The 14,332-nt window shown below is 46.4% G+C and overlaps 1 protein-coding gene across 2 annotated transcripts in view; it reads right to left on the bottom strand.

Annotated features, from left to right (window-relative positions):
- Positions 1-14,076, bottom strand: part of LOC143289716 (centrosome-associated protein 350-like) — a 186,608-nt gene extending 172,532 nt beyond the window's left edge. For both annotated transcript variants that reach the window (XM_076598782.1, XM_076598781.1), the window contains exons 1-2: positions 13,934-14,076; positions 8,198-8,405 (exon numbers count right to left, since the gene is read on the bottom strand). In XM_076598782.1, coding sequence (XP_076454897.1) covers positions 8,198-8,261 — 64 coding nt within the window. In that variant the 5' untranslated portion in view covers positions 8,262-8,405; positions 13,934-14,076. The remainder of the gene's footprint in view (positions 1-8,197; positions 8,406-13,933) is intronic.
- Between the last annotated feature and the right edge of the window lie 256 nt (positions 14,077-14,332).

Genomic DNA, 14,332 nt, shown 5'->3' on the forward strand with positions numbered 1-14,332 from the left:
CGTGCTGGCCAGCTGGTTACGCCATCACTACGTCACCATGCCGTGCCGGCTAACTGGTTACGCCATCACTACGTCACCATGCCGTGCCGGCTAACTGGTTACGCCATCACTACGTCACCATGCCGTACCGGCTAACTGGTTACGCCATCACTACGTCACCATGCCGTGCTGGCCAGCTGGTTACGCCATCACTACGTCACCATGCCCTGCCGGCTAACTGGTTACGCCATCACTACGTCACCATGCCGTGCTGGCCAGCTGGTTACGCCATCACTACGTCACCATGCCCTGCCGGCTAGCTGCTTACGTCATCACTACGGCAAGTGACAAAGCCACCGACCAAGACAGAGGGGTGAGGAGTGAAGGGGAGGAGTGGAGGGGTGGAGGAGAGCAGGGACTTGGGGCAGTGTCGGCGCGACCTCAAAGGCTTGACTTTGGACTGGACGGAGCAGGGAGGGAGATAAGAAGGGGTGTGAGGGGGGGGGGGGGGATGAAGGGATGGGGAGGGAAGGGGAAAAGGTGGGGGGTTGGGGGGGTAGATGACACTGCTGGCACAACATATTATACAGTCGTCTTCCTGGGCAGTCACACTCCTGGGATATACACGTATATATTGTCACCCAAATGGGATAATAGTCGCCCAATAGAATAGATATCATATAGTCACTGTCACCCACCTGGAATAGATATCATATAGTCACAATCACCACACACACTGACACAGGGACATGAAGCGTCCATACATGTCCACAATCACCACACGCACTGACACAGGGACATGAAGTGTCCACACATGTCCACAAACACCACACACACTGACACAGGGACATGAAGTGTCCACACATGTCCACACTGACCACACACACTGACACAGGGACATGAAGTGTCCACACATGTCCACAATCACCACACACACTGACACAGGGACATGAAGTGTCCACACATGTCCACAATCACCACACACACTGACACAGAGACATGAAGCGTCCATACATGTCCACACTGACCACACACACTGACACAGGGACATGAAGTGTCCATACATGTCCACACTGACCACACACACTGACACAGGGACATGAAGCGACCACACATGTCCACAATCACCACACACACTGACACAGGGACATGAAGTGTCCACACATGTCCAAAATCACCACACACACTGACACAGGGACATGAAGTGTCCACACATGTCCACACTGACCACACACACTGACACAGGGACATGAAGTGTCCACACATGTCCACACTGACCACACACACTGACACAGGGACATGAAGTGTCCACACATGTCCACAATCACCACACACACTGACACAGGGACATGAAGTGTCCACACATGTCCACAATCACCACACACACTGACACAGGGACATGAAGTGTCCACACATGTCCACAATCACCACACACACTGACACAGGGACATGAAGTGTCCACACATGTCCACAATCACCACACACACTGACACAGGGACATGAAGTGTCCACACATGTCCACAATCACCACACACACTGACACAGGGACATGAAGTGTCCACACATGTCCACACTGACCACACACACTGACACAGGGACATGAAGTGTCCACACATGTCCACACTGACCACACACACTGACACAGGGACATGAAGTGTCCACACATGTCCACAATCACCACACACACTGACACAGGGACATGAAGTGTCCACACATGTCCACAATCACCACACACACTGACACAGGGACATGAAGTGTCCATACATGTCCACAATCACCACACACACTGACACAGGGACATGAAGTGTCCACACATGTCCACAATCACCACACACACTGACACAGGGACATGAAGCGTCCACACATGTCCACAATCACCACACACACTGACACAGGGACATGAAGCGTCCACACATGTCCACAATCACCACACACACTGACACAGGGACATGAAGCGTCCACACATGTCCACAATCACCACACACACTGACACAGGGACATGAAGTGTCCACACATGTCCACAATCACCACACACACTGACACAGGGACATGAAGTGTCCACACATGTCCACAATCACCACACACACTGACACAGGGACATGAAGTGTCCACACATGTCCACACTGACCACACACACTGACACAGGGACATGAAGTGTCCACACATGTCCACACTGACCACACACACTGACACAGGGACATGAAGTGTCCACACATGTCCACAATCACCACACACACTGACACAGGGACATGAAGTGTCCACACATGTCCACAATCACCACACACACTGACACAGGGACATGAAGTGTCCACACATGTCCACAATCACCACACACACTGACACAGGGACATGAAGTGTCCACACATGTCCACACTGACCACACACACTGACACAGGGACATGAAGTGTCCACACATGTCCACACTGACCACACACACTGACACAGGGACATGAAGTGTCCACACATGTCCACAATCACCACACACACTGACACAGGGACATGAAGTGTCCACACATGTCCACAATCACCACACACACTGACACAGGGACATGAAGTGTCCACACATGTCCACAATCACCACACACACTGACACAGGGACATGAAGTGTCCACACATGTCCACAATCACCACACACACTGACACAGGGACATGAAGTGTCCACACATGTCCACAATCACCACACACACTGACACAGGGACATGAAGTGTCCATACATGTCCACAATCACCACACACACTGACACAGGGACATGAAGTGTCCACACATGTCCACAATCACCACACACACTGACACAGGGACATGAAGCGTCCACACATGTCCACAATCACCACACACACTGACACAGGGACATGAAGCGTCCACACATGTCCACAATCACCACACACACTGACACAGGGACATGAAGCGTCCACACATGTCCACAATCACCACACACACTGACACAGGGACATGAAGTGTCCACACATGTCCACAATCACCACACACACTGACACAGGGACATGAAGTGTCCACACATGTCCACACTGACCACACACACTGACACAGGGACATGAAGTGTCCACACATGTCCACAATCACCACACACACTGACACAGGGACATGAAGCGACCACACATGTCCACACACACTGACACAGGGACATGAAGTGTCCACACATGTCCACACTGACCACACACACTGACACAGGGACATGAAGTGTCCCCACATGTCCACACTGACCACACACACTGACACAGGGACATGAAGTGTCCACACATGTCCACAATCACCACACACACTGACACAGGGACATAAAGTGTCCACACTGACCACACACACTGACACAGGGACATGAAGTGTCCACACATGTCCACAAACACCACACAGGGACAGGAAGTGTCCACAATCACCACACTCATCACACCCTCCCCACAGGTCTCCAACCCTCAACTCAACACCTCAGTCTTTCCTGCCCACAGCACCTCAATCGTTCCAGCCCACAAGGTCCATACAAAATTGATGGTCAGTACTTCATCCCTGAGCTGAAGTAGTCTATCCCCTGAGAGAACAGCAAGGAAAGAGCCAGTGTGTAGCACAGCTAGGTAAGGGAGTTTGGCAGCAGCCTAAACCACAGCGGTGAAGGGAGATGAAGTAGTCTATCCCCTGAGAGAACAGCAAGGAAAGAGCCAGTGTGTAGCACAGCTAGGTAAGGGAGATGGGCAGCAGTCTAAACCACAGTGGTGAAGGGAGATGAAGTAGTCTATCCCCTGAGAGAACAGCAAGGAAAGAGCCAGTGTGTAGCACAGCTAGGTAAGGGAGATGGGCAGCAGTCTAAACCACAGTGGTGAAGGGAGATGAAGTAGTCTATCCCCTGAGAGAACAGCAAGGAAAGAGCCAGTGTGTAGCACAGCTAGGTAAGAGAGTTGGGCAGCAGCCTGAACCACAGCGGTGAAGGGAGGGGAGTTAGCAGCCAGCAGTGGACCCTCAACCCCAGGACCCCCTTCTGACAGTCACTGCCGCCACAAGCCTGCACAGCCTTGGATCACCTCAATCACCTCTGTCAGTTCCAGGTTTGAAGTGCTCCTGCTATGTTTTATATACATGTACAATTTGCTGTGGGCATATGATCATGTTTGTTCGTGGAGTGATGGCCTAGAGGTAATGCGTCCACCTTGGAAGCGAGAGAATCTGCATGCACTGGTTCGAATCACGGTTCAGCCGCCTATATTTTCTCCCCCTCCACTAGACCTGGAGTGGTGGTCTGGACACTAGTCATTCGGATGAGACGATAAACCGAGGTCCCATGTGCAGCATGCATTTAGCGCACATAAAAGAACCCACGGCAACAAAAGGGTTGTTCCTGGCAAAATTCTGTAGAAAAATCCACTTCAATAGGAAAGACAAATAAAACTACACACAGGAAAAAATACCAAAAAATGGGTGGCGCTGTAGTGTAGCGACGCGCTCTCCCTGGTGAGAGCAGCCCGAATTTCACACAGAGAAATCTGATGTGATAAAAAGAAATACAAATACAAATACAAATAGCTGACATGTTTTGGACTCTGGCCACTATGAAAACAAAACGGGCTGCGATGCAGGGACGACAGCCCAGGGAACTGAGCCAGACAAGACACACTCATTTCAAACATCAAATAATCACCAAAACAATGCTGGAAAACAACACTGTGTAAGAAAAATAACAGAAACAGGATATCAGCAGCCAAAAAACATGTGTATATACATTGTCCTTATCTCCTGAAACAGGAATAGCCCTAAACTACAGTGCATATTTGGTTTTGTTGTCAAAAAGCTGGGGTTCTTCAAACAAACACTTAATGCATTTGGAGGAGAGAAATAACACCGCACTTTATAACCCCCTGACTGCACTACTGATGTACAGCGTATGTCATAAAATTAGTATGCCACAGTTCTTAGAACATACAGATGCTTTGCTGTGTTGATGTATGCTGTATGTCCATACCCCGCGGGCACTCTTTCTGTCTCACTCAGCACTGCAGAAAAGTCATCTGCCAGGCAAGAGGAATTCACTGCCTTGATGTTCCAAGGTGTGGGGTGGTGCTGAAGTGTGCCTGATTGCGTGACAGTGATAGTGACTGCCAGTGAAAAGGGGTGGTGCACTGTGAGCTGTCCCCCGCCCCACCCCCTGTCCCTTTCTATGTCTCTCCCTCTCTCTTTCTCTCGTCCTCGTCTCTTTGTATGTTGGTGGGAGTATGTTGATCACACACACACACACACACACACACACACACACAATCACTCACAAGACAAAGGAAATCAGCAAGGCTTCTGACAACCCAGGAACTATTTCTCAAAAGACACGGGACATTAGCAAGGTTTCTGACAACCCAGGAACTAAACACACCCCTGACGCTTTGAAAATGGAACACTCACAGCATATGATCACCAGACAGGACCCTGGCATGTTCTAAACATTTCTTGAAACTGAATGAACACAAAGTTAAACAAAAGTGACAATCCTGTGTCAGAACTTCAGTCCTAATGCCAGGATCAAAGAGGGAGTGCTTTCTTTTCACCATTCCTCAGCCCAGAAAGCAGGAAGATAATGACTAGAACTAGAAGCTCGCCTTTCTAAATAATAGAGTTTCAAAATGCTTAACTTATAAAAATCAGAATCCCTCCCTTACGTTGAGACACAGCTCTGCAGTGACTTCCCCTTACACTCCACCACTGCCCAGCACTCACCCACCCACCAAGCCTTTCTCACACTCCACCACTGCCCAGCACTCACCCACCCACCATGCCTTTCTCACACTCCACCACTGCCCAGCACTCACCCACCCACCATGCCTTTCTCACACTCCACCACTGCCCAGCACTCACCCACCCACCAAGCCTTTCTCACACTCCACCACTGCCCAGCACTCACCCACCCACCAAGCCTTTCTCACACTCCACCACTGCCCAGCACTCACCCACCCACCACGCCTTTCTCACACTCCACCACTGCCCAGCACTCACCCACCCACCAAGCCTTTCTCACACTCCACCACTGCCCAGCACTCACCCACCCACCACGCCTTTCTCACACTCCACCACTGCCCAGCACTCACCCACCCACCAAGCCTTTCTCACACTCCACCACTGCCCAGCACTCACCCACCCACCAAGCCTTTCTCACACTCCACCACTGCCCAGCACTCACCCACCCACCATGCCTTTCTCACACTCCACCACTGCCCAGCACTAACCCACCCAACCACCCATCATGCCTTTCTCAAAATCCACCACTGTCCAGAACTCACCCACCCACCCACCATGCCTTTCTCACACTCCACCACTGCCCAGCACTCACCCACCCACCCACCAAGCCTTTCTCACACTCCACCACTGCCCAGCACTCACCCACCCACCCACCATGCCTTTCTCACACTCCACCACTGCCCAGCACTCACCCACCCACCCACCAAGCCTTTCTCACACTCCACCACTGCCCAGCACTCACCCACCCACCCACCAAGCCTTTCTCACACTCCACCACTGCCCAGCACTCACCCACCCACCCACCATGCCTTTCTCACACTCCACCACTGCCCAGCACTCACCCACCCACCCACCATGCCTTTCTCACACTCCACCACTGTCCAGAACTCACCCACCCACCCACAATGCCTTTCTCACACTCCACCACTGCCCAGCACTCACCCACCCACCCACCATGCCTTTCTCACTCTCCACCACTGCCCAGCACTCACCCACCCACCCACAATGCCTTTCTCACTCTCCACCACTGCCCAGCACTCACCCACCCACCCACAATGCCTTTCTCACACTCCACCACTGCCCAGCACTCACCCAACCACCCACCATGCCTTTCTCACACTCCACCACTGCCCAGCACTCACCCACCCACCCACCATGCCTTTCTCACACTCCACCACTGCCCAGCACTCACCCACCCAACCACCCATCATGCCTTTCTCACTCTCCACCACTGCCCAGCACTCACCCACCCACCCACCCACCATGCCTTTCTCACACTCCACCACTGCCCAGCACTCACCCACCCACCCACCAAGCCTTTCTCACACTCCACCACTGCCCAGCACGCACCCACCCACCCACCCACCCACAATGCCTTTCTCACACTCCACCACTGCCCAGCACTCACCCACCCACCCACCCACCCACCAAGCCTTTCTCACACTCCACCACTGCCCAGCACGCACCCACCCACCCACCCACCCACAATGCCTTTCTCACACTCCACCACTGCCCAGCACTCACCCACCCACCCACCCACCCACCAAGCCTTTCTCACACTCCACCACTGCCCAGCACGCACCCACCCACCCACCCACCCACCATGCCTTTCTCACACTCCACCACTGCCCAGCACTCACCCACCCACCCACCCACCCACAATGCCTTTCTCACACTCCACCACTGCCCAGCACGCACCCACCCACCCACCCACCATGCCTTTCTCACACTCCACCACTGCCCAGCACTCACCCACCCACCCACCATGCCTTTCTCACACTCCACCACTGCCCAGCACTCACCCACCCACCATGCCTTTCTCTTCACTCCACTCAAACACTTCCACAACCTTTGCACTGCCAAGCACTCACAAAAACGGCACCATCGCAATTTGACCCCAACGTGCCAGCCCAGCGTTTGAAAAACTAACAGAGATAAAGAGATTTTTCAAACACACAAACAGTCCACAACTACCCCTTCTCCTCAAAGGGAAAAGTGAGAGGCTGATGCCAACAACCAGCAAGAGCTGTGACACCACCCTTCACCCAGCCCCCACAAAGCTGGCACCCACACCAAGCCATTCAGGGCCACACACAACAGGCACTCTCAGCTATAACACATCAAAGAGGATTCAGATTATAAAAAACAAACTGAAAGAGAAAGTACAAACAGAGACCAGAGAGAAAGAAGGCTGAGGAGATCACACTGGTAAACACTCTGACTGGCAAAATGAGATAAACACACAGAGAGACAGAGAGAGAGAGAGAGAGAGAGAGAGAGAGAGAGAGAGAGAGAGAGAGAGAGAGAGAGAGAGAGAATACATGGGATAGACAAGGCAAAAAGAAAAAAACAAACACAAACACACACACACACACACACACACACACACACACACACAACCAAACTGAACACAGCCATAATGTATGAAAAGGTTACAGACACACACACAGAGGTGAAACAGAGAGTGAGCAGAGAGGCAAAGAAGCGAACCACCCACCTTTCATGTGCTGGTCCCCGGCGGTCAGGTAGGGATCCCGCACTCTGGATCTGCCTGACTGCATGCTGAAGGAGGCAGCACGCCAGTGGATACTGGGAGGGGGGTGCGGGGAGGGGGGAGGGGGGTGCAGAGAGGCTGCTGCCTGATGCTGGGGAGTGGCAGCCCAGCCCTGGTGTTCTGGGTGCTTCCACTGACCTCACTGATCAACCTGCACAGACACACCACCACACACTGTATTATCATTATCATCATTATCAACAGGGCGTTAACACTGACCTCTCTGATCAACCTGCACAGACACACCACCATACACTGTATTATCATTATCATTATTACCATTATCAACATGGTGTTAACACTGACCTCACAGATCAACCTGCACAGACACACCACACACTGTATTATCATTATCATCATTATCAACAGGGCGTTAACACTGACCTCACTGATCAACCTGCACAGACACACCACCACACACTGTATTATCATTATCATCATTATCAACAGGGCGTTAACACTGACCTCACTGATCAACCTGCACAGACACACCACCACACACTGTATTATCATTATCATCATTATCAACAGGGCGTTAACACTGACCTCTCTGATCAACCTGCACAGACACACCACCATACACTGTATTATCATTATCATTATTATCATTATCAACATGGTGTTAACACTGACCTCACTGATCAACCTGCACAGACACACCACCATACACTGTATTATCATTATCATTATTATCATTATCAACATGGTGTTAACACTGACCTCACTGATCAACCTGCACAGACACACCACCACACACTGTATTATCATTACCATCATTATCAACAGGGCGTTAACACTGACCTCTCTGATCAACCTGCACAGACACACCACCATACACTGTATTATCATTATCATTATTATCATTATCAACAGGGTGTTAACACTGACCTCTCTGATCAACCTGCACAGACACACCACCATACACTGTATTATCATTATCATTATTATCAATGTGGTGTTAACACTGACCTCTCTGATCAACCTGCACAGACACACCACCATACACTGTATTATCATTATCATTATCAACAGGGCGTTAACACTGACCTCACTGATCAACCTGCACAGACACACCACCATACACTGTATCATCATTATCATTATCAACAGGGCGTTAACACTGACCTCACTGATCAACCTGCACAGACACACCACCATACACTGCATTATCATTATTATCATTATCATTATCAACATGTTGTTAACACTGACCTCACTGATCAACCTGCACAGACACACCACCATACACTGTATTATCATTATTATCATTATCATTATCAACGTGGTGTTAACACTGACCTCTCTGATCAACCTGCACAGACACACCACCATACACTGTATCATCATTATCATTATCATCATTATCAACAGGGCGTTAACACTGACCTCACTGATCAACCTGCACAGACACACCACCATACACTGCATTATCATTATTATCATTATCAACATGGTGTTAACACTGACCTCACTGATCAACCTGCACAGACACACCACCATACACTGTATTATCATTATTATCATTATCAACATGGTGTTAACACTGACCTCACTGATCAACCTGCACAGACACACCACCATACACTGTATTATCATTATCATCATTATCAACAGGGCGTTAACACTGACCTCTCTGATCAACCTGCACAGACACACCACCATACACTGTATTATCATTATCATCATTATCAACAGGGCGTTAACACTGACCTCACTGATCAACCTGCACAGACACACCACCATACACTGTATTATCATTATCATTATCATCATTATCAATGTGGTGTTAACACTGACCTCACTGATCAACCTGCACAGACACACCACCATACACTGTATTATCATTATCATTATCAACAGGGCGTTAACACTGACCTCACTGATCAACCTGCACAGACACACCACCATACACTGCATTATCATTATCATCATTATCAACAGGGCGTTAACACTGACCTCTCTGATCAACCTGCAGACACACCACCATACACTGTATTATCATTATCATTATCAACAGGGCGTTAACACTGACCTCTCTGATCAACCTGCAGACACACCACCATACACTGTATTATCATTATCATTATTATCATTATCAACATGGTGTTAACACTGACCTCTCTGATCAACCTGCACAGACACACCACCATACACTGTATTATCATTATCATTATTATCATTATCAATGTGGTGTTAACACTGACCTCTCTGATCAACCTGCACAGACACACCACCATACACTGTATTATCATTATCATTATTATCATTATCAACGTTGTGTTAACACTGACCTCTCTGATCAACCTGCACAGACACACCACCATACAATGATACACTGTATTATCATTATTTTTATCATTATTATTAATGTGGTATTATCACTGACTTCACCGATCAACCTGCACAGACACAACACCTTACATTGTATTATCATTATTTTTGACAATTTTGTTATTACTGTGGTGTAAACACTGACCTCACATATCAACCTGTGCAGCACACCACCATCATACTCTATATTAATTATCATTATTATTATAACTAATCAATTTAATGTGGTGCTATCACTGACCTCAGTTATCAACATACACAGTCACATCACCAGCATACACTATTTCATCATTATTATTATCATTATCATTATCGTGGTGTTATCACTGACCTCACAAATCAACCTGCACACAGTCACACAAGGATCATGCCCTATTTTATCATTACTATTATCACTATCATCATCACTATTATCATTGTTATTATTATTGTAGTGTTATCACTGACCTCACAAATCAACCTGCACACAGTCACACAAGGACCATGCCCTATTTTATCATTACTATTATCATTATTGTAGTGTTATCACTGACCTCACAAATCAACCTGCACACAGTCACACAAGGACCATGCCCTATTTTATCATTATTATTATCATTATCGTGGTGTTATCACTGACCTCACAAATCAACCTGCACACAGTCACACAAGGATCATACCCTATTTTATCATTACTATTATCATTATTGTGGTGTTATCACTGACCTCACAAATCAACCAGCACACAGTCACACAAGGATCATACCCTATTTTATCATTACTATTATCATTATTGTAGTGTTATCACTGACCTCACAAATCAACCTGCACACAGTCACACAAGGACCATACCCTATTTTATCATTACTATTATCACTATCACTATCATTATCACTATTATCATTGTTATTATTATCGTGGTGTTATCACTGACCTCACAAATCAACCAGCACACAGTCACACCAGCACAATACACTTTTTATTTATTTATTTTTAATTTATATCTATCTTATTATTATTAATGTAGTGTTGTCACTGGTTTCACAAATCAACCTGCATACTGACACAGTCACATCACCACCATACACGATTTCATCACTATCATTATTATTAATGTGGTGCAATCACTAACCTCACAAATCAACCTGCATCCTAATGACCCAAACACCTAACCCTGCTTCAGTGCTTGAATGATATCTTTAGAAAGGATTTGTCCAGAAAGGTCTGTTAAAAAAACAAAAACATCTTAGATATTTAACTACCAAGCATGATCAGATTACACACTAACCAGCTTGATAATTAAATCTCTTGTGGTAGTTTTAAAATGCCAACATTAAGACATAAAACTCTCTCTCTCTCTCTCTCTCACACACACACACACACACACACATACACACACAGACACACACACACACACACACACACATACACACACACACACAATCACAACAGGGTGATTCTGCTGACTTAACTTTACGACACTTTTAAACAGCAAAATTCTATTACAAACTTGCTTTTAAAAACCTTTAGAGTTAAAAACATGAATTGTATATATTTCTATGTATTCACTGTATTTACTTATGTTAAGTATTGAACTGTTGCACTGAATTTTTTTTCTTCTTTTTTTTTCTTTTCTTTTTTTTTAACAGTGTATTGCACAGCAGTACAGTACAGTATGGGTATGCTATACACAGTTGTTGACAGCAGGGTTTTTTTCACTTGAACACTCAAAGGGCTTTCTGACTGTGGGCAGTGTGTGTGTAACGGCACCACTTTCTTTCTTCCTCTTATCTCTATAAATGCTTATTTTATCATTTGCCTATCAAAGCCAAATCTTCGCACTTTGACAAACCACTCTTTCGTTGAGCACTGTTAATTCTTTCATTGCATGAATATGCTCTTTTCTTATGTAAACACATTCGCATACTTTCAAACTTTCTTCTTCTTCTCTCTCTCTCTCTTTTATTTATTTTTTTTAACATATGATAGATCATAGATACTTGCATATGTGGTGGCCAAGAGGGTAATGGCAGAAGCAGCCCACCATGAAAAATTAGTGGTGACATTATTGGCACCTTGAATATGGATATATATGAATGCAGTTGCTGAAAAGAAGCCAGCATTAAAGTGTGCCCCAAAGCCAGTGATTTGGATCTGGTTGTTCCTGGTTGGTCATTCAGCTGTCGCCTTGAGGTCTACCATACCTCACATTTTGTACAGTTGTTATTCTTGTTGTTTTCCATTGCTTTTATTGAATGCTACCAGTTTAGTCTCCATAATTTCTATATCACAGATATCAATAAAAATTAAAGCTCACATACTTGAACTTAAGTAACACTCTTTTCTTATCTACAACAAAAAAGTTTACCACAGACACACACAACAACAGATGAGCAGTCTGAATATGCAGGCAGACCATTGGCCACAGAGGATCCTTATTATAAATAATGTAGTATTTCATATTCATGTGTGTTGCATTTGTCCATTGAAAGTAAAATGTAACCAAAGCAGCATCACCACATAGATAAATTTTGCCTTTTTAGGTATTTAATTTATCCTATTTTCCACATTCTGCCTGACAAAATTTATACTGAAAATATAAACTGTGTAGAATTGTATCTGTAAAGTAGTCTGATCTCATCAGGCATCTTATTCAATGCCAATTGTTGAACATTTCAGTCAGTAATTAACCTAAATCAATCAGTTTTGAAGTCTTCAAATTGTTACTGAACAGCTAAATAATGCATGTCGTGTACTGATGGATATTCATAAAAATAGTTATAAAAATCTCAATTTGGTAACAATCAAAAAGCCAAGAATAATCATTATCATGCCTGCTCTTTTAACAAAATCAACTTATCATATAAATACAACATTCAATCCACCTTCAGACTTTGTGTGCTGATAAAAACTGAGCTTCTTGACAAACTAATCAAGAAACAAGATGGGATTTGTCTTCATGAAAATGGTCATGATGGCGAATTCAAAACTTAAAGGTTATGGCTACTCTTGCAGGGTAAGTCATTCCTCATTTCCTGTCTTGATCACTTCACACCTGGTGATTCACCTCATTGATTTCCCCCTCCCAAAATCGATCAAACAATAAAGCGAAGGAATCCATTCATCTGGGCTTATCACTGTAGGAATTCTGAAACTGAAAACGACAAATCTCATCAGAATCGTATATACATATGCATGTGTCCAACTCTCAGAACCTGCTTACACATGAGAATGTATCGTGGCCCAAATGCCTGGGGAGATAATCACTAAGACGCTCCGAAGTCAGACAAATTCGGATCAATTAACACGATTTGTGTGTGTGTTCGTGCATGTTGACAAACAAAACACAAGAGACCATGGGCTTCTTACAGTAAACATCCTTCCTTCCCATGGCAAATTTCCAAAATCCGTTGGCAGTGAGCGTGCAGGCGAAGTATGAACGTAATCGGCACAACACAAGCAGGTTGTCAGTGGTCAGAAAAACATGTTCCAACGGCTACCAAATCCGCCGCCATGGAATGCGTTTCCGCTTTGCCCGCTTTGTGGGAAGTCAAAGGGAGGCAACGCTCGGTCTAGTGTACAAAGAATCGAAAGTAACTCTTTCAGTTGTAAGTCAGTGCTTGCGCGAATTGTGCGATCGTGTGGGTGGGGATAGAGAGGGAGAGAGAAAGAGCGCATTAGCGCGCACTGAGTAATTCAAAACATTAGTTCTTCATACTGACGATATAAAGACACCATGAACATGTTCCGGGTTTGTTTACATTTGAC

Source organism: Babylonia areolata, chromosome 14, assembly GCF_041734735.1.
Source record: "Babylonia areolata isolate BAREFJ2019XMU chromosome 14, ASM4173473v1, whole genome shotgun sequence".
NCBI lineage: Eukaryota > Metazoa > Mollusca > Gastropoda > Neogastropoda > Buccinidae > Babylonia > Babylonia areolata.